Raw genomic sequence first — 22,269 nt, forward strand, 5'->3', positions numbered from 1 at the left:
GGAAGCTGACTATAGCTCTGCTGGATTGGCTTAGAGAGAAAGGAGGAGGTGGAGCTCTTGAGGGAATAAGTAACCTGAGCACTAGGCTGTGGGACAGGAGAGAAGGGGCAGAGAGAAGAATAAGCAGAGGAATACAAGTGGCATGTCTTGTTTGTTTTCTCTTTCCACAAAATCTAAATTTACCGCTTTTGAAGGAATCTGTGAAGAGCCTAATGAAAGGCAAAGGTGAGCAACAGACCCAGTCAATGTCAAATTGGTTAACTAAGAAGGCCAGAACCATCTGGACAGCTACAGATGGAGAATAACTAGTCATTGCTTATCATCTGCAACTCATGGTGGTGGGATTTGTCACCAGGTTGGATCTTCTCCTGAGTTCACTGTGCGCTTGTAAGGATTTGAATAACAAGATTCAGCCTCAGATTTGGGGATTCAGAGATGATATTCATAACTTAGGCACTACTAATATTCTGTGCCCAATGACTGTTCTTAAAGCTATTGCCTGGGTTCATTGCCACAACACTCTGTGATGCTGATGACACCTGTTTTGTATGGTGAATTTTCCACCTTAAAGTCTGACGTGCAATCTGTGGCACACCTTCATGGTCAAATTGCCTGAGGGACAGTACAGTACATTGTGATACACCCACTGGATAAAGAAAATGCTGCTGAAACATTCCTCAGAAACTGGAATGGCCAACCAGGCTTCCTTACCCCCAGGTCCACCTCTGTCCCCAACTTTAGCCTTGTGGCTCCCTTTGGACTTTGCCCTGGGGGCTGCAGCTTGTTGTGGAGCCTGTGTTTTCACTAACCCCCTGGAGGTGGTTAAGACAAGACTGCAACTGCAAGGAGAACTAAAGGCCCGGGGCTCTTATCAGAGGCATTACCGGGGTGTTTTGCAGGCACTGTGGACTGTGGCGAGAGTGGATGGACTACGTGGACTTCAGAAGGGACTCTCTGTTGGGCTTCTTTACCAGGGCCTAATGAATGGTGTTCGGCTCAGCTTCTACTCATATTGTGAAGCCTCTGGATTTACCCAGGCCCCTGGAGGCAGTCTGCTGGCAGGCGCAGCATCAGGAGCCCTTGGGGCATTTGTGGCCAGCCCAGCATACTTGGTGAGTATATTAATGTTAGTGACATTTATACACCTTTAGTACAGTTATGTTACAGTGGCTATAGTACACAAAAAGTGATATATTTATCGTCATTCAATTAGAAACACATCCATTTTATACAGAGCAATGCAGCAGATTTACCTGTTTGGGCTATTATTTATGCTGTAGATGAAGTCCCTCAGATTAATCTGTTTGGGTTATAATATACTGTAGGTGGAGTGCCTTTAAAAGTTAGCCTGCTGCGTATTTTGGGTTATAATATACTGCAGGTGGAGTGCCTTTAAAAGTTAGCCTGCTGCGTACACAAGGAAAAACACTTAATAGACATTTTTACACCTAGGTTTATTTCACTGCTGGGTTTTCTCCATTTTTAATTTAATGTACCATCTACCCATTTGCAAAACCTACTTAGCCCACTCCAGAATCATGGGGAGTTTTTCACTTTGGAAATTAGTATAATTTCCCCGAATGCAAAGGCGGGAACCAATTCCATTTGTTTTATTAACACCAACAAACTAGTTCAATAACCTGGTCATTGGTGTCCCACTCTGAATGCTGATTTTTCAGCCCATTTACTAATCCAGTTTACGTCAGTAATTCACATTAAATTACACCAAAAAAAGAAGACTTAATATATTTGTTTACATTTTAATAAAGCATTTACAGTATTACTTCACTATACATTGACCCAGGTAAAGACAATGAATAGATTACTTTCTCTGTGTTGTTATAGCTTTTAGAAGGTACATAGCACTTGCTTTGTGCATTTCATTCATTAGTCTTCTTCAAATGTTAAAGAGTATACTTTAAAAAAAAAAAAATGCTTGTGTGATTGAGGGCTTCAAGTCAGCCATAAAAAAACAACCAAAGTCCATTCATGTGTGCCCACTAACTCAGCTCCTAGTGATCTGACTCTTTAATTGTTCATAAATAGATACATTATATACAAAAAGGTTGTACGGAATTGCATGAAGATTTTCAGCTCTGCACTCATCAGCTTTACAGTGCCTGACCTGCTTAACTGTTTGTAAATTCTTCTATCCATTGTTATATTGTTTGTTTTTACTATTAATCAACTCATATTGTTAGCCATCTTCTAATTTGTTTTGCAGTGGGACAGTATGATCAGTATGATGCTGTCCTTTCGCTGCAGTGAGAGGAACAAGAGGAAACAAATTCTGTTCATGTACAGTGTAAATTAAAACCTTATGTTTATTTTTGATTTGGCAGACATACATTTAGTTACATATAAGCAGCAAATTGAATGTATGATTTTTATTGTCATAAGGTGGTAATATAACTAGAGATTCTTATTTTTATGGACAGTTAATATTAAATATCTTACATAGGAGAATATTTATTTTTTACAAATAGAAATAAAATATTAACTTGTATAACATTTTATATCCAAACATCAAGTAGTAAAAACAAGCATGTCACATTATGACACATTGTGCTTGGAAATGCATAATTTTGCACTACAGTAATTGCACTTACACCATTCAGAATGAGGGTGATCTTTCACAAATATTAACCAAAGTACTTTATTACCATACTCAGTTATTAAAATGAGTTTAAAGAAAAAGTTAATGAATTATCAATATTACTTAAATAATATGGTTATTTTGTGAATGCTATTTTTGGTTTTGTTTGGACAGACTATATATGAACAAAAATGGACTTTAATAAAAATGTGTTTTCATACAGCTAATGTTTACCAATTATATTTACTAACAGGAGTAGCCTGCTTACAATTCATCCTTCTCTTAACTTTGCATTATTCTATTTGAAGTGTTCATGTTCTCCCGTGAGTTTTTTGTATATACATAGAAGGTGCACTGCAAACGTTAACACTGAATATATCGAAATCCACGTTGATTACTTAAATTGTAACCCAATTTTAAACAAATACTAGACGTACAGTATATAAACGAAAGACCTGTGTGTGTCTGTATGGAGCAGTCCATTCAGCTCATTTCAACCACTGCCACTAGATGGTGCATGCATGCACTTTTAAATTTTTTCGGCACTTGCATGCACCTCACTTCTCACTATGTAAAGACCTTTAAACTGCAAATGCCGCCACAGAACAATGATGTTATGCTAATCACACAGATGAAGAGACACAAAGTCAAAAGGAGGCAAACACTGTGGGACAACAACGAGTAAGTGAAACACCTCAGCAACAGAGGGCAAGACCGAAAGGTTTCAATAAAAAATTGTCTATTTGGAGGTATTTTCCCGAGACAAAAATTAATAGAACTGGTATGGTGTCCTCTGCCCTGGGTAATTCTTAAGAGTTACTGGACGCCTCTCCAAGTTCATGAATATAGTAAAACGTCAGGGAGTCTTTGGGTTGTTTTTTGTTCCAAAAACCACATGCAGCTAGTATGAAAATAATTGTAATTTATCTTAATCTAGTATGGTCACACTGGGAAAAAAGAGGTGCACCAGTCAAATAATAACTGTATCAAACAATTCAATTAAATGTCTTTTTCAGTTAATGGAAAAACTTGGTATTCAAATCAAAAATTATTTGAAGCAGAAACTAAAATCCACATGGAACCAACAAGACCTAGTTTCAAAATGACAAAGTGGAATAGAAGATGGTTCAGCGATTTGCACAAATATTCAATACACAAAAACAAAATCTATCCATACTTTATACAGTGGGAGAAATCACATTATCCTATCCTTTACAAAGTAAACAAGATTATAAGCAAAATGGTCAAATTGTACTGGACACAATTGTAAACATATATTATACTTACTTGCGGCATATGCAGGTTTAATTGACCTTATTCCTAGGGCAATGTAGTGGGTTAGAGGCAGTGGCTAAACTAATAGCCTTGTATTTTAAAAGTGAGACATGCCTTCCAGCTAAGAGTGCCTCTTCTTGAGTAAAATACATTTGCTTTACAAATGTAATTTTCTATCAGGTAGCTTTTATGAATGGAACCTCTGAAAAATATCCGTCAGTATGTTTAACTTTCCGTCTGGAGGGGCTAGACAGAATGAGTACAGTATGCATCACACTTTAAAGCTATTCTGTTTTATTTTCTAGGTAAAAACACACCTCCAGGCACAGACAATTGCAGCAATTGCAGTGGGACATCAGCATAACCACCAGGTAAGCAGGAAAAGGGAAGCAGTAGTCCAGGGGAGAAGTAAGTTGATACTTGTGTGTTTTGAGGGGTAGAAGCAATTTTGCATTACATCACTTCATTAACTTTTTGTTAATAAAAATAGTCCAATTTGTAAGGAATATGGGAAACAAGTTATGCACATTCTGCACAAAATAAATACTTCCAGTGCTTTTTTTGCTAATACAGTAGGTTGAAGGTTAGTTGAGATGATGATATAAGTACTATACTTACCTGAATTTATTTACTTTGCCAAAGATGTTATCACAAATTGCAAGTTCATATACTACATGTGTATCTATATTTCTAGAATGTTAGCAATCTCAGGTTATATGACTGTTCAGGGTCACACAACGTCACACTGTGCTGAATCTCGACCATACACTAACATTTTAAATTCTATAGAATCGGAAAAGTTGTGTCTACTCTCTTTATATGTACAGACAACCCTATTGTTCAGTAACTAAAGGGCTTCATGTTTTGTTCCAACTAATTTATCAGAACATCTGTAAGTAACCGTATACATTTTAATGGATGGTAAGTCACCAATCCATTAATAAATATGATTAATAAAGTTAAGGGTATGAGAAGCTGGATAGTGAATGATGCAAAAAAAAGGGCGCCAAAGGCTACCCTATTTAATGATGGTAAGCATCAATAGACTCCTTTTCTTAGAAACGGCACAGGTCTGGATTGACATGTACATGTCTTCATAATGCTATATATGCATCAGACAAATTCAGATACTATCCATCCATCATCCAACCCGCTATATCCTAACTACAGGCTCATGGGGGTCTGCTGGAGCCAATCAGAGCCAACACAGGGCTCAGTGGGAGTGCCATCCCACTGCAGGGCACGTGCACACACACCCACACACCAAGCACACACTAGGGACAATTTAGGATCGGCAATGCACCTAACCTGCATGTCTTTAGACTGTGGGAGGAAACTGCAGTACCCAGAGGAAACCCATGCAGACTCGGGGAGAACATGCAAACTCCACGCAGGGAGGACCTGGGAAATGAACCCGGGTATTCTAACTGCGAGGCATTAGCGCTACCAATGCGCCACCGTGCCACCCAATTTAGATACTACAGAAGCAAAAAAATATTTTCACCTAGATTTAGAGAAATTACCATATAGCCCTATCTGGATCAAATACTGTTACTAGCATTTGAGCAATATCAGACATTGTAGTGTTAACATCCCTACAATGAATATGTAGGTGGCAAAAAATCAGTGACCTTGTCCTTTATTCTTTACAATCTAAACTTTGTTGCATAACAAAGACTGCTGGCATAAATAAAAACTTTTAATGCTGCAAGATGTTTATTAAAAACAAGAATTGAACTTGTTCTTCATGCTGATCTCCCCTGACTTTACCATTGATGTCACTGTTTTTTTTTTTTGTTTAATGACAGAATAAGCTGTTTCTGGTTTGTCTTCTAACAGTAGAGACCATTACTAATGTTTACTAGTTCAAGAATTTAACCGATTGCTGAGTTCTTTCTTCTGAATAATTACGTTTTGGCTATATCAACCTCAACTTCCCTGTGGCAGACTAGCCTTCATGTGGTTGCTCTAGCCATTCAGTTTAGGTCTTTTCCCATATAATGGATTAGGGTATTTCTAGTTTCTTTTAAATGGCTAGATTATACTATGGATTGTTACTTCTTGTTCACTATGTTTGTCCATTTTAGAATTCTCTTTCTCTACTAGATTAGTGCATTTATTATATAGTGTATTAGAGTACTGTTTTATTTTTCAGAATAAGCATTGGCCATTGATGACTTTTCCTAGCTCTTTTAGATTAGAACATTGCAAGTGTCCCCTATAACTATTCCGGTCAGTGATGACACATACTTGCTCACCAGAAAGTTCTATTTCTGACATCAACTCTATCTCTATTAAACACTTTTCCTTTTAAATGATTATGCTATTCATGAGTATTGCATATAGTTTTGTGATATTAAAGGTCACTGCAAGTTCTTCCTGGCACTGGCTGGTTGCAACATATCATTTTCCCATATGACACATTAGGTCATGGCTAATTGATGACTTCTACCTACCATAATAAAATACTCCTAATGTTACCGTTATACCACAAACCTCCCATAGTATAAGTCATGAAGTTAAAAACAAAATAAAAATGGGTATTGTAACTCATAATAACTTTACATGTACTGCATTGGCTGAATGGTAGCTTTAAGTATTCTTTGTAAACAATTTTATTGTTGTTATTATGTTTTAATATTAAAACTGCTGTTCTTATTGCTGTGAATGAAGCTCAGCAAGAGTCATTTGTATTTCTTCTACAATAGCAAATCCTTCATTTCTATTTTATTCTCATGTAGGGTGTATCCAGTGCATTTGCCAGCATCTACCGAGCACAAGGGATTTTGGGGTTATGGCGGGGAGTAAATGGGGCTGTACCACGGGTGATGGTAGGCTCAGCTGCTCAACTTGCTACTTTCTCATCTGCCAAGGAGTGGGTTGCCCAAAAACAGGTGAGGACCATGTAAGATAAATGTTGTCATATATCTTTTGATTGATATATTATGTAAATGAAACAAACTACTTGGATTACTAGTACTGAAGAGGACTTCAATGGCTCAGAGAATGTGGAGTAGTGATACATTTCCTATGTGGCACTGACATCTGCTCTTACAGTGAACAGATGAGGTCTGCATTTGTGTAAAGACATACAAGCTTTATTTGCTCTTGCAGCCACATGGCATAGCACAGATATCTCATATTTCTGCCTCTTTATACTGACAATTAAGTATTGACTTTTTTTTAATATATCCTGTTTTTTTTTCAATATTAACTTATCAAGTTTCACTATGATACTTCTTTTGTATAACTACAAAGGCTTAGATCTAAAGCACAAGCAGCATGCCACACAAAAAATATAGAAAAAGCAATATGGAGATTAATGGCTCACTGCCCTAAACTGGAGAAGCAGGAGGATTTAGCCCAAAAACATTCCTTCAACAGATGTCATTTTTTCAGAATAATGGCCACATTTAAAAAATCAGGGTGCATTCTTCTGTGGCACACTAACCCACAGCTTGTTTTCTACCAGCTCTACCATTTTGCTTTATTCATGGTACTTTTTTAACAGATCTGATTGTTGCTCATTTCTTCTAGCTTCCAGTAAAGGAAATTTTCTGATAACCAATTTGTTCACTGTTTACTTTCCCAAGATAAATCTTCATATCAGTGACTTCACTTATGTATGCCCAGAGTATTTCACTACTAAAGTCTGATGAATATCTAAGTCCTGTTTCTCAACAATTTGATTGGCTTGGTCTGTTTTTATTTTAATTACTATTATTAATTATATTTTAATATTATTATCCACGGGGTACAGTCTTAGTGTTACTACCACATGAAGGAAGAGTACTGGTTTTAATTCATGCCCTAACATCCATCCATCCATCCATTTTCTAACCCGCTGAATCCGAATACAGGGTCACGGGGGTCTGCTGGAGCCAATCCCAGCCAACACAGGGCACAAGGCAGGAACCAATCCTGGGCAGGGTGCCAACCCACCGCAGGACACACACAAACACACCCACACACCAAGCACACACTAGGGCCAATTTAGAATCGCCAATCCACCTAACCTGCATGTCTTTGGACTGTGGGAGGAAACCGAGCGCCGGAGGAAACCCACGCAGACACGGGAGAACATGCAAACTCCACGCAGGGAGGACCCGGGAAGCGAACCCGGGTCTCCTAACTGCGAGGCAGCAGCGCTACCACTGCGCCACCGTGCCGCCTGCCCTAACATTGTCAGTATATAATTTACAAGTTGTATGATGAATGTTAAATTGATAAGTTCTATATTTTTCAAGTTATTAATTCACAATCATGCGCATATTATTTTGCTATGTAAATTATATTTTAAAGTGGAGTATTTTTTTTATAAATTAAAAAAAATACCCAGCGTCTTCTTCCATCTTAAAATGAAGGTGATGGGATATTGTCCAACAGTGGAAACAAAAGCCTTAAAACCTACCAAAAATGTTCACTTTGAAGTGGCAAAACCTGCGTTTTGCATTTCTAAGGGAATCTTTGTAATATATTTTACTACGTGAGACTGTTTTCATTAGGTAATGATACATTTCCTGTTTGCCATTTTGTTTTTTTCCTTCTTATAATGGCATGGATATGCTGTTTTGCAACACGTGTGCAATCTCAAGATGTGGATCAGTATTCAGTAACATTTGTGACTTGAAAAATTGAAATATTTGGTAAGTTTAAAGGCTTCAGTTTTCGTGTTGGTCCCCCAGTATCTTTTACCTCCATTATAAAGCACAAAAAAGATTAGGTACTTTCTAAAAACTGCTTCACTTTGGGACACAGCTTAACAAGGCAAATTAATATATACCATGATTATCAAGAAATAACTTTGACTTAAAAAGTACTGGACTTATCCTTTCATGTAAGGTGAACTAGCAATATCAAATAGGCCCATATGTCATATCCAGGGCTGTTTGCTGTTTGTCTGGTTCTACTAGAAAAGACTTCATCCCTCCATGACCCTAAATTGGAATAAGCACAAAAATGTTGAAAATGTTATGTAATGTGATATTATTACATATTTTTTTAAAAAAGATCAAAATGCTTTAGAACTTATTGCTTATTTTGTAGAAGGGTATTTTTTCTGGAACATGACCATAATTTAAGATCAGACTATTTGGGCCTAATGCACTATTGCTGTACCTTTTGTCACATTCTGGTCACCCATAATGAAACAGCTTCTTCTATATATTGCAGTGGTATGTCCAGGACAGCTGGTTAGTGTCTCTCAATGCTGCTATGATAAGTAGTATTGCTGTGGCCATAGCTATGACTCCTTTTGATGTCATCAGTACACGACTTTATAACCAGCCTGTAGATGAGCTGGGTAAGGTAAGCCAATGTTTATTGCACATGTTTTGTTCTATAAACGGTTGAAATAAATGTTTACTACAACACACATTTGTAAAGACCATTCCTAGTCTAGATGCAAGTGATGTAACTGAAATTGATTAACTTATATTAACACCAATAAGTTCAGTGTAATGCATGATTTGCTGCTGATTTGTAATATGGAAATTGTGGTTTCGCTTCCCAGGTCCTCCCTGCATAGAGACCACATTGAGTAGTAAGAAAAGGGCTATATAAATGTAAAGAATTATTATTATTATTATTATTATTATTATTATTATTATTATTACAGTACTAATTAATACTAGATTTCATAATGACACAGTGGTTAGAATTCTTGTTCCTTTGGACCTGTCTATTAAGTGTATTATCCTGTTCCTGATTGTTGTGGGTGGTATTTTGCATGTTCTTCCTATGTCTGTTTCTCTTAGGTGTCTCTGTTTTTTGTCCTGTGTGTCAAAGATGTGCATGTTTGATCAGTTGATAGCTTTAAATTGTCTGAATATGGGTGTGTGAAAGTGGTACCCTGCAATGAACTGGTGCCCCTTCCAGGTTTGTAAGCTCCATTCCCCTCAATTTCAACATGTTCTGTTATGTTTGATGGATGTTAATTCATTTAGTGTACAGTATAACTGAATAAAATCAAATCATTCTGTATTTCAAAATGTATTACTCCACAGAGTGAACATTACACGGTCACAAATGGCAAAATCATGACACAGAGTAAAACACCTCACTTACAACATATTTACAAATTCAGTATGATTTGCTTTATCATTAAACAGCCTATCTGCTGAAGGGTGCATTTTGATATAAAATCACATATAAAACTAAAGAAGGTATGCTGGCATAACCTTATAGTACCTAAACAACCTTGATTTCCCTCAGAGGGAGCCTTCTGAATGATGTTTGCATGTTCTCACCATGTTCTTGTTGGTTGGATTTGTTAGTATCCAGCGAACACTTATTCAGTCTTAGGCAGAATGTTCAAATTGCACAATGCTAGAAGCTGGGCCAGAAATATAACCTTTAACCCTGGAACCATAAGGCAGTATGACTACTCACTGAAGTACCTTCACACTTCAACAACAGTCAAACCAGACTTAATTATACACATATGTAATAGCAGGTTTATACCTATTTGTCCTCAGAATAATTGTAATTCATTAACGTAAGAGTTAAACAAGGCATTGAAAGCATGGCACATTAACGTTGGCCCATGTCCACGCCAATATGTCCAACATGTGTTGCTAGTTAACTGGTTGTGGATCCCTACTGTAAATAGCTCATGCCTTCTCATCTCACAGATGCTCGATTGAATTGAAATCTGTTGACTAGAAAGTCTATTGCATTAAAGAGAATTCACTGCCAGGTTCCTGGATTGAGTCCAGGTCTTTTCTAGCTTGGTAGCAAAGAGTTTTATCCTGCTGAAAAGCCCATTGACAGACACATACACTATTGCCATGAAGGGATTTGTTTTATTGCCAGTGACAATCGGATAACCAATGACTAGTTGTACCACGGCATCTAATATGTGCCAAAAACATACCCTAGGTAGATAGACAGATAGATAGACAGACAGACAGACAGACTTGTACTTGTTTTATTAGTTGAGGATCTGTTATTCTGTACAAGTTATTTCAGCCTATACAAGTGCCTTTTCCTCCATATTCTATTTCACAGAATCACAGTTAGTTGAGTGCTTTTTGGATGGAGGATACGTCTGAAATACTGTATCTTGTACAGGAAATTGAACAGAAATGTTTGGGAGTGTTGCTTTGACTTTCACAGTGCTTCTTCTAAATTTATTTACATCTTTAATCTTTTCCATTTTACCTATGAAATGTACATTTTTTATACTTACCTACCTATTATAAATCCTGTTGTTAGCATAAATGGAGATGTCACTGGAGAGCAAAAGTTAAAATAATAAAGCAGCCATTCAGTGTATTATCATTAAGGTGGGAGAGTGGTTAGTGCTGCTCTCTGATGGTTTTGGTAATTAGGATTTGGTTTCCAATTTGGTCACTCTCTTCATGGACTGTACACTTTTACTGTATGTTTTCTTTCTCTATTATTCTTTCTTTTACACCCTAAAGATGTAAAAGTATAATCTGTACCAGAACTCTCTGTCAAAAGCTGCCTGTGTGATTGTGGGGACATAGCTAAGTGTCTCATTACCCCAATCCTTTAAACTATAATGATGCAACTAATTTAATAGTACTTAATGACTCTGGAACAATGGTAGTCACAATTTCAGTAAGGTATGTTCTCACATTTGCCTGTTTGTTAGCCAGTTTCTAATGCCGCCTTTCCAAGGACTAGATTTACTGGAAGGTTAGCCTGCTCCTAACTGCATTTTAATAATAATTTTCTGATTTCAACAACCACAATATATTTAGATTGAATTGATAAACAACACTGCACAGATGCACTGAAAACCAAATTTTAATGTTGATGGGTGTGATTGTATGCCTCCCTCTTTGGGGAAAATGCCACTGTCTTAACATAAGGCTACATTTGTTTATCGGGTAGCATAGCTCCTTTCTTTGAAGAACACCAAAAGTTCAAACACAGATCCCAGCTTAATGACACACACACTTTCACATTAAAGTGCAGCCTGACATTGGCAAACAGACTTCAAATTAATGTTCTAATATTTCCAGTCACAGTAACAGTTATGCTACAAGAAGCATTAGGTTACTTTCAGCCTCACAGTAAAGTAAATGATCCCATTATAAACCCCTGCAGTCTACACAGAATACTAAAAAATAGAAAATAATATCTCCATTTCTTCCTAATAAATGTTATCTGTTTCAGTTTTTATTACCATTTAAGTGTCCATCACACAATCTGGAAGTAAGTGCAAATTAAACCCACTTTAAATCTAAGTTTAGTGCTTAATAACTGAAGGGACAAAAGCTTAAAAAATGTGCAAGTAGATGTTAGAATGGAAGAGGAAGTCATCTTCTCTTTGAAAATGTACTTGACGAGCTTCTTGGCAGTGACTCTAAGCACAGAAGCCCTCATACTACACGGCACTAAAATTGGCTTGAAACCAAATGAAACAAAAATGTCATATGTAGTAGAAGTTAGCAAAAGCAATAGAAAAATATCAGGCAGAATTGAACAAAGCTAAACAGCAGGCAAGTAAGAAATATGACTTGGGGGGAAAAATGCATGGGTTTGGTACCTTAAAAGGTACAGTTATGCAGAGAAACCTTGTATGTTAAGAATCCAGACAATATTTAATTTTTTTCCCATTCTTGGTGCTTAAACAACAAGATTACAACATTCAAGTATGTAATATTGACAATTTGTATGTATTAACAAGAAAAGATAAAAAGTACACTTGCATAATACAAGTCAAACATTTTATCCAAAATTTGTAGGCTTTACTCTTTCTCTTTATTATCATTAGCATTGACCAATTTATTTCTTTACTCATTTTTTAAAATTCTGGATCATTTGGAGCCAAAGCTACATCTGATTACAATGGATACAACACACTAGCCTAGACAGGTAAGATAGCAGTCCACTAAAAGGTGACACCAGACTGACTCCAGACAATTTAAAAACCCAAGTCAAGCTGACAATATATCTTTAAACTTCACAAGAAAGGTATAGTTTTTGGAGGAAAGATGACACTAAAAACATACAATTCAATCAGGGGGCTTAATTATCAGGCTGTAAATGCATTATTGATTTAGCAGCTAGTACCTCTCTACCTCATAACATCAGATTTTTGCCAGATACAAGCCAAAACCTTCAGAGAAGGAACATGTGTAGTACAGCCCCTTGGTGTTTGCTCCTGGGATGTAAAAGCTAAGAAACTGGACTGCAACACACTGCACAAGCCAAAAAAGGTGCACATTTGTTGTTACTCCAAAGGGCAAGTCAACAAAACACGTCAGACGTCAAACACATAATAAATCCAAAAACAATTATCAATTACAAACTGAAGGTGTAAAAAGTAAATACATACAGATACAAAAAAAGACTCAACACCACCACAAAGAAAGCCAAATGACAAAACACTAAATAGTAGAAATTAAAATTACAATCTGCTAAGCAAATGAGCTTAATGGGCAGTTGCAGAGGTATGAAACAGAATGCTGAAGTAAAATGCCTCAAATTCTCCTAATTTATATTCCCTACCCTTTTATCACATTATTGCTGTGCAATTATTGCATAGCTACAGACACGTTGGGGTCAGCAGCTATAAGAAGACAATAGGGCAAAGGATGGAGATCCAGCACATTTCTTTTAGATGTCCAGAATAAAGGGAAGTTTGTGAGTAGTGGATGCTGTTTTGAAATAAGCTTTCTGTCATGGTGATCCCTTTCATATCTGAATTAACAAAATATTTGCCAATAAGTATATCAAATCACTCTTTGAAAGATTTGGTTTAGTTACTAGAAGTGTTGGATGTTCAATCCAGTAAAAGTTATTTCCAAAAAGAAAAAGGGACAGTGGTCTTCCAGCACCGCAAAGTCACTGACATTCAGAGCACAGCTTAAAATACATATTGTTCCTCCTGGTGAAGAGTACAGGTCTTCATCTGACCTACATTAACTTGCAGCTGTTCACGTTTCACAGTCCTACAACAGTAAACAATGTTGACATTGAATGTTAATGATCATTACAGACCTTGCTTTGAACATTTAACACAGAAGATAGTGTTGATGTCCCACAGCGCCTTTGAAAAGAATATGCAAGGTCCATTGTCCTTTGAACATAACAAGCAGGGACCATGTTCCTTTCAAACTTAAATGATGTCTTTCTGTGGCTTTTTTGCTAGCGCTAATGCTAGGCTATTTTACCATGTAATTTCCTACTTAAAGTAAATTGTGTGAGTACCAAGTGCATTATTAAGAGAAATATATGGCAGGGAAGGTCATTTTGATTTTAACATTGTACCCAACCAGTAAGTTTTGTGGTATTCCTGCTACTGACGGAGTTAGAAAAATATGTACATTTCTAGAAATATTTATTATACTTAAACCTGAAATGGCTGATTCAACTTTTAGCGTACAAGTTACTTTCATCAAAATTTTGTTTTGTCTTTGAGTTTATAATTGTCCTGAAATTCTATTCAATATCATTTACAACTACATAAGTCAGAAATCCAGCATCATGTTGTATAACATCCCAGTGTGTATTTCAGCAGGGAAAGCCCAGCCTATAGTGCAGATTTTTCCTGCTGGTTAAGGAGAGTTAACTGGTTGAACTAGCTAACAATAAAACAATTAGTATATCCCATAATCTTTTCACGCTCTAGCATTACGAAATGTGAACGATGTTCTAAGTCACTGAAAAGGCCTGAGTCAAATCTTGTTATGCATGTCTTTGCAGGGTCGTCTGTACAGAGGTTTTCTGGACTGCTTTGTGAAGGTGACAAGGAAGGAAGGTCCCCTAGGCCTATATAAAGGAATTGGACCAGCATTCTTTCGCCTGGGACCGCACACTGTGCTGAGTATGTTGTTTTGGGACTTACTGCGACAGGCAGCTTCTAAATATCAGGTGTAAGGAAATTCAATAGTTTCTTTTTTATTTTGCACTAGACAAGACTATTTGGGTCAAATGGCCCCTTCTCCCCTATATTTCTTACATTGACTTCACTGCAAATTAAGCAGACAGCCCATCTGAATGCAATCTTTGGCAAAACACTGGAAAAAATAGACAAAAGACTAAGATAAAGAAAAAAAACCTTACATTGGATAATTTTACCAATTGCAGAAATATGCAATTATTTACTAAAAATGAAATTCTTAGATTTCAATGGGTAAATTAGAAATGTACTGTCTGTTAAATACACTGTATGTATACATATGATATGAAAAAGCAAGCTGATTTGAAGTGTGTTCAATGAGATCTAAAAAAATGTAAAATCAGTCATTTTTAGTGGTCATCAAATAAAAAGGTGCAAGAGGACAAATACAAGAATTAACTCAATTAGACTTAAGATTTTCCTGTGCTCTTCGGTGCAATTAGTTCTATATACAGTATAAGATATACAGTATAGTAATGCTGATATGGCTCAAGCAGACAGGCTTGAAATTATTACTACAGGAAATACTGCACAAAACTATGACCACTAAGTAAAAACGTGCTATTCTTAAGTGAGCAGCAAGAACCAATGAAAGTGAGAAAAAAAGAGTCATTGATTACTCTATTACAAGAGAGACTTCACTAGTAACTTACCAAGGAGAACAAGAGAGGTTGGTGGATGCCCTGATTGCTGAGGATGCTCCTAAAATAGAGTAAAAGAGGATCCAGTTAGTGCAAGGATTAAATGTCCATTGTGCTCAGTTCATTTCTCTGATGGCCAGGTCCTATGTGATTCCATTCCAAAACAAATAAATAAGCAAAAGGATGTAAATGCTTTTGTAATGTAATGTAATGTAATGTAATGTAATTCAGTAACTCTGTTCTACAGAACTAAACTTTACAATACACCAACAGTATTAAAAGAAACCATTGTCCTGATCCCATTTTGGTTCTTGGTGGTTTCTGGTGAGGTTTGGCACATTTGACAATATTTAGAGGGTAAAATATTGCCCAGTGCTCTTTGTTGCAGTTAAGTTCTCACACTCCTGTGCCATCTGATTACATTCTAATAATTAGTTTTATTATAGCAAATATCAGGTGAAATCCAAAAATGATAACCATAATGTCTGCCTGAAACACACGCTTAACCCTGTGACCTCAGATTACAGACTATTAATTAGTATTATTATAGCAAATGTCAGGTGGATTACAAAAATAATAACCATTAATATGTGTTTCTAATACTGAGAGTATTTAGGACAAGGAATTACTGTAGCTATTTTTAACTAATTTGGCCAAATTAGTCAAATAACACACAGAAACAGTATATTTCTGAATATTCTGATGCAAAAGCAGCATCAATTAAGTATGACGTTCTCTGAGTTAATGAGGTTCATGCTGTGAGTATGTACTAAGGCCATAGGGAGACAATCAACTTAAATGGGAAAAGTTTAAACAAATGCTTTGAATCACAAATACCTAAGTATTCAGCTACAAAAGAAATATTACTAAACACATGGCTGTGTGAGGAAGAGGTGGAAATGATTTTTGAACATTGGAAAGTGCAAGCAGCCTAGATCAGGAGTACAGTCATGACTAAATCTGTTTCTTTATGGCCTGTTCTGCCAGTTAGTGCTAAAGTAATACCTTTGTAAATAAACATAGACAAGCAAAATGTTAAGTTTGTTTAATCCTTGTTACAGACGTCATGAGAAACACAGAATACACTGCAGTACTGTTGTGCCAGGAAAGGGATTACTGTGGCTAGGGAAAAACAAAAATAATCAAATGCTGCAAAGATATTTGTACAGTACAGCTGGGACAGGCTTTTGCCCATCATGACCCTGAATTGGATTAAGTGTGTCAAAGAATGTTACATTACAATACTTTGTTACAAGACAAATGGCACTGAAAACCACTGGTGTTTGGTGATTCATGTACTATTGTTTAGGTCAAGGTGACTCCTTTACTAGTGTGAAGGAGCAGGGAAAAGGCAATTTAACAGTTCAGTCTTTGGGTATGGCCATAACTGGGTGCATCCCTCTGTAGTTTATATATACACTGGCAGAAGTGATTCTGTTCTAAACACACACAGAAAAGAAAGTGTTACTACTTTATTAAATAATTTGCAAGTAAAGTCGACATTACAATGAACCAGTGGTGTACAAACCAGCTGTCACTTCCAAAATTAATTTTCTAGCACACCACTCTCTCTTTTCAGTCTTGTGGTCATGGTTTGATTTCTTTGCTTGTCAGACATTCACTTTATTTATAAGGAAACTGAATTTCACAACTCATACAAAGATTAAGAAATGAGCAAGATTTGCACAAAACCTGCATTTTAAGAGTGTTAAAGAAATTGCTGCTGTTGATAATGAGTGTTAAAGAAATTGCTGCTATTGATATATCTTTTTTAAATATGTATTATTTTAAAAGGGTAGAAAGAAACACAGCGATGTTGTCAAGACTAGTGTGCCTTATAAATTTTGACTTGAAGCAGCTCAAAGCTGCTCTTCTGGTACTACTGATTTGAAAAGCAACTGCTACTGACACTGTGAAATCTTAGTAAATTATGATCATGGGTACATTTGTTTACAGGAGACTATCTCAGTAGTGAAGCTGTATGTCACTTTACAACTGTTTTTCTTAAGCGGGCCACTGCCATTGTAGTGGTTTCCATTATGTAGGACAATGCTTACAACATGCTTACAATTGCTGAAACAATCTGGAGGAATGTAATCAATTATTTTTCTTTTTCCAAATTTAAATTAAACTGAATTTGAATAAAATACATTATGAAAACTGTGTTTCTTGTGGTCTTTTTTAAGGTTGATTTTGAAGGTGACTAAATGTGTTCAAATAGTTTGTGCATTTATACTAAGCTAGAATTGATTATGGGGTGCAGGGTGATTAGTACTTATGCCTGACAGCTCCAGAGTTCCCTAGATTCAAATTCCAGCTAAGTAAATGTCTATATGGCATTTGCAAGTTCTCTCATTCAGTCTTTCACATCACTATGTGACAGTTGGAACATTCACCCATGCCCCATGATGAGCAACATTGAAGATTTCCTAGCATAAAATACTAATTTCAGGTCATGTTACATTTCTATGGGGTTTAGGTCTTTGACTTGGACATTCTAAAGTACTGAATTTCATGTTATAATCATGAAATAACACTCAGCCTGAAGGTCTAATTGCAGAATGCAATGTTTGTTTTGCACCTGACATAAAGGGATATATGTAATACAGAAAGTGTGATTAACCTGTTCATAGGTTATTAATTTTAAAGTCTTGAGGAACACTCAGGTGCTCTTTTGCATCACTGAGAGTGCTGTCAATTCTCATTTTACTGAACAATGGTTTCTGCTCTTCAATTAATTTCATTCTTACAGTGGTTTTATCTTGCGGGAGTCACAAAGTCGGACTTTAGACAGGACAATGGAAATATGCTGTGAATATTGTTCTGAGAAATTTCATGGCCTCCCAGATTTTACTCTTCACTCTTGCAGTCATTTTGGCAGTGCTGCTACTCATGGGAGGATTCATTATCATTCTAGATCTACTTTAATTCAGGCTTGTGTGTGTCTGATTGTTTTTTATTTGAGCACCACTTCTTCTCTGGTTTTATAGCTATTTCCAGACTGATGAATAGAAATATTTTAATTGGGAAGTAACATAAATCTATCAATGTTTTAGCAGGTTGATGCAGTGGTAAATTGAGTTTAAATTAGAGTTTGCTATTTTGATCCCTAATTCAAACTCACTATGTTGAAATATACAGGTCAAATGGCATGCCAACTGTGTAAAGTATATGTAAACAGTTGTTCTGTAGCTCTGTTCTTGTAAAGTGTCTTCACAACAGAAACGAGCAAAATAAAAAGAGTTACTTTTTATAGGGCAGGGTGATCTAAACCAATATTTTTATTATCGGGCATATGTCTTAAAATAGGTTGATTCAATTAAGTGTACTGTACATTACTTTTTCATTACATTTCATGTTAGATGATTCTGCAAACCAAACTCGCTGAAAAAATATTTATTTATCATGGAAAAAACACACTAGGACCTCCACAAATTCAGTTTCAGAAAACAGAAAATGGAAAAAAGAAGCAAATGCTTTTTTTTTACAGAACTACACCAAGACACAACCTCTGACACGGCTAATAGTTTTAACTTAGACAGTTTGAAAGGAAATTACATTTGACAAGACAATCATAATCATTTTGTTACATTTTATCTTTTAGAAAGAACTCCCCAAAATCTAGATTTTTAATAAAGATCTAAACACCCCTCCCTTTCATTCTAACCTATTTTTATTTAATGGTCAGACTGAAGCCAGCATGCATTGTAAATGAATTGGTGTTTATTGCGTTTAACATCTATAAATAGAAATTCTGATCAACACCTCCAAGGTCATAAACACATGACCAGCATTGGCTCCAAAATCAGGTTCAGTAAAACTTTTTGGTTCAGAAAATAAATGCACAAGTTATGCACTCAACTATGGAACATATAGTAAATTTTCAAAGACCAGGAACCTTTTAACACATGTTGGTTTCCTTCACCAGAAGATATAAGAAATTAATCCAAAGATTTCTTTAATAGATACTTGAATACAATTGGTGTGTTATGTATATGAAATGCATAAGAATGTCCATATGTCTGTTCTATAAACCAACTTTATCCCCTGCAGGTTAAAAAGACATCAGTGCTTATGTATAAGGCAGGGTCCAAAAGTCAGGCCAGACCACATGTCTGTTGCAGAGAGCATTTCATTCATGTGTGATTATTGAAGTAAAATATATTTCAAGAGGAAGGCACTGCTGGCCTCCCTACTCATTGGTATTTTACTAGACTGACTGGGGTTAAAATGTTAGTCTAGTGATTGTGTCATTCTTGCATGTTCTCTCCTTGCCTGCCTAGGTTTTCTCCAAATAGTCCTGCTTTAATCCCACATTCAAAAGATCTGCAAGTAAAATTAACTGGTGAGTCTAAATTGCTTCACTGTGACTATGTGTGTGTGTGTGTTAGTGAACCTTGCAGGGTGGATTTCTACCTCATGACTGGGGCTCTGATCCCCCCCATCCCAAAATCCTGGACTGGATTAGAAATGGATAAATGCCTTTGTGAGGTGGGAAAGAAAATAATTCCCTGGAAAAAATGAATATGAAAAAGGACAATGTATGATCACCACATTGAAAGGAAATGAGCTAATAAGTAAACTTTGGTCTTGGAAGCTGTGAAGAAGCATCATTCACTACCATGCTGCACATAACAAAATATTTCAAACATTAAAATCTATGTTAATAAAAGCAAACACTGAATGTTTCCACCACAAAAGGTCAAACGTATTTCATAAAAGGCCAAGCATGTTGATGGTGAGTCAACAAATGAGTCCTGCATAATTTTAAAATTATTAATTTATAAACCATTCTGTGATAAGTTACTATAAAACACTCAAGACATTCATGAGTATACTGTCATATCTTTCTTAATTGTGCAATAGATATCAAATGAGCACCACTTTGAGTTTGGTAAATATTTTTAACACATCTGTTAGCGAAGTTTGCTTTTCTCCAGATTTGAGAGGAGGTCAGAACCCAACTGGGGCAGTGGTCTATGTTGGGCAAAATAAATCCTATTGCAAATTATTTGAAAGACTTTATGAAAGGTGCAATAGAATGGTTCAGGGTTCGCCAACTCCGATCTTGGAGGACCACCGTGGCCACACGTTTTCATTCTAACCCTTCTCTTAATGAGTGACCTGTTTTTGCTGCTAATTAACTTCTTTTGAATTAATTTTTATTTATTTGCTCTTGAAGACTCAGACCACTTAATTTTTTTTTCCTTAACAGCCAAACAATAATGAGATACAAAATGAGCCAAAACAACTGGTGTCCATCATACAATATCTGAAAATAAAGAGGAAGGTCTCAGGAATGTCGATCTGCTCAGGTCCCCAAAACATTTTCACAGAGCTTGTAGAAAGAGAAAATCAACAATTTCAGAAATAGAACAGAATAGATTAGAATGCCTTTTATTGTCACTATACACATGTACAATGAGATTAAAATGTCTGGTGTTGCACAATAAAAACAACAACAAGGTATGGAATTAAAGAACTGGTTTAATTAACAACAAGACTCTGCACCTCATTAAGCAGATGGTTGGAGAGAACTTGGCTGGAGTTTGAGGCCCTGACTTAGTTGGTCTTCTGTTGGCTCACTCACTCCACATTCTGTCTGGGTGCAATTTAAGGAAAGAAATGAAGCAATTCAGAGGAACAATGAAGAAATACAGGGGAACAAATCTTAAAAAAGCAATTCAATTAAAATGAATTCATAAGAAGTTAATTAGCAGCACAAACAGGGCACTCGATAAGAAAAGGGTTCAAATGAAAACCTGCAGCCACGGTGGTCCTCCAGGACTGGAGTTGGCAGATCCCTGGAATGGTTGACTGCTTTTGTTATTGTTCCCTGTTCTTTTTATATTAGAGGTAAAGAAAAGATTCTGAAGTACATTATGCAAAGAGTCTGTCTGTGCAGTAGTGCAGATTAGATTTCAAACTGTCTGTTTAGTAATGACCTCATTGAAAACAACTGCTAATCCCACTATTGCACATTTGTTTCATACTGACCCATTTCAAATACTAAACCAACATTTTGCACAGGTTTCAATGTGCCGAAGACATGATACAGTCTGACAAGAAGCAGCAACCAACTAGTGAGGTTCATGAACAAATCGACAGTCCTAATTTAATGTGGTGCCTTGTCCACAGTGAGAACCACAATAAAACACTTTGCAGATTTACTGTACTAGTTTTCATATGTGCACATATAGAGAACTAGCAGATAGAGATATTCAAATACAGTGAATGACAGGAACTAAACTACCAACCTAATAATTTGAAGTCCAGTACCCCAGTAAATATGCCATATGACACAAAAAATTTGAAATTCCAGTCAATTTTTTTTAATAACATTCCTTAATAAAGTCAGCCTCCGGTGGCTCAATAGTTCAAAGTTACTGGTAGGCGAAGTTTAAAAAGGTTTGCACCTAACATCAGGCTATTCTTAGTTGTATCGCATTTCATGACTTGTACGAGATTCCTTCGCTACTCTTAAGATGCAGTTTTGTTGACGGAATTTTGTGGTCCTCCGTATAATCCGCGTAGCCTACAACATTTTCGGGAAAAAGTGTTTTATAACAAGTTAGCAAAACGTCGTCATAAAAAGTAAGCGTCACAAGGTTTGTTCAGTTATTTGAAGAAACATTTATTCTTGTAATTGTTACTGCATGCTCTTTCTTTCCAACTCTAACTAACCCCTAGCGTCGTCGTGATTTACTCACGTTAGTCTCTCTCTCGATCTCTCTCTCTCTCTCTCTCTATATATATATATATATATATATATATATATATATATATAATATATATAATCTCCTAACGGTTAATTGCATCACTCTATAACCTGAAGAATTTCATTTCTGCACACCGATTATTAAAACGCACCCAGTTATATG

The 22,269-nt window shown here is 36.2% G+C and overlaps 1 protein-coding gene across 1 annotated transcript; it reads left to right on the plus strand.

Annotated features, from left to right (window-relative positions):
• The first annotated feature begins 102 nt into the window (after nt 1–102).
• slc25a34 (solute carrier family 25 member 34) lies at nt 103–17,548 on the plus strand. The gene is made up of 5 exons (XM_039755461.1): nt 103–1,112; nt 4,177–4,242; nt 6,613–6,765; nt 9,044–9,178; nt 14,552–17,548. Exons 1-5 carry the CDS (start codon nt 660–662, stop codon nt 14,723–14,725), a joined length of 981 nt encoding a protein of 326 aa, XP_039611395.1. The 5' UTR covers nt 103–659; the 3' UTR covers nt 14,726–17,548.
• The last annotated feature ends 4,721 nt before the right edge of the window (nt 17,549–22,269 follow it).

Source organism: Polypterus senegalus, chromosome 6 (genome assembly GCF_016835505.1).
Source record: "Polypterus senegalus isolate Bchr_013 chromosome 6, ASM1683550v1, whole genome shotgun sequence".
In the NCBI taxonomy this organism is placed as follows: domain Eukaryota; kingdom Metazoa; phylum Chordata; class Cladistia; order Polypteriformes; family Polypteridae; genus Polypterus; species Polypterus senegalus.

Coding starts and splice junctions, on each gene's coding strand:
- slc25a34 (XM_039755461.1), top strand. CDS start 660: ATGCTGCTGAAACATTCCTCAGAAACTGGAATGGCCAACCAGGCTTCC. Junction 6,766..9,043: donor AGTGGGTTGCCCAAAAACAG/GTGAGGACCATG, acceptor TATATATTGCAG/TGGTATGTCCAGGACAGCTG. Junction 9,179..14,551: donor CTGTAGATGAGCTGGGTAAG/GTAAGCCAATGT, acceptor ATGTCTTTGCAG/GGTCGTCTGTACAGAGGTTT.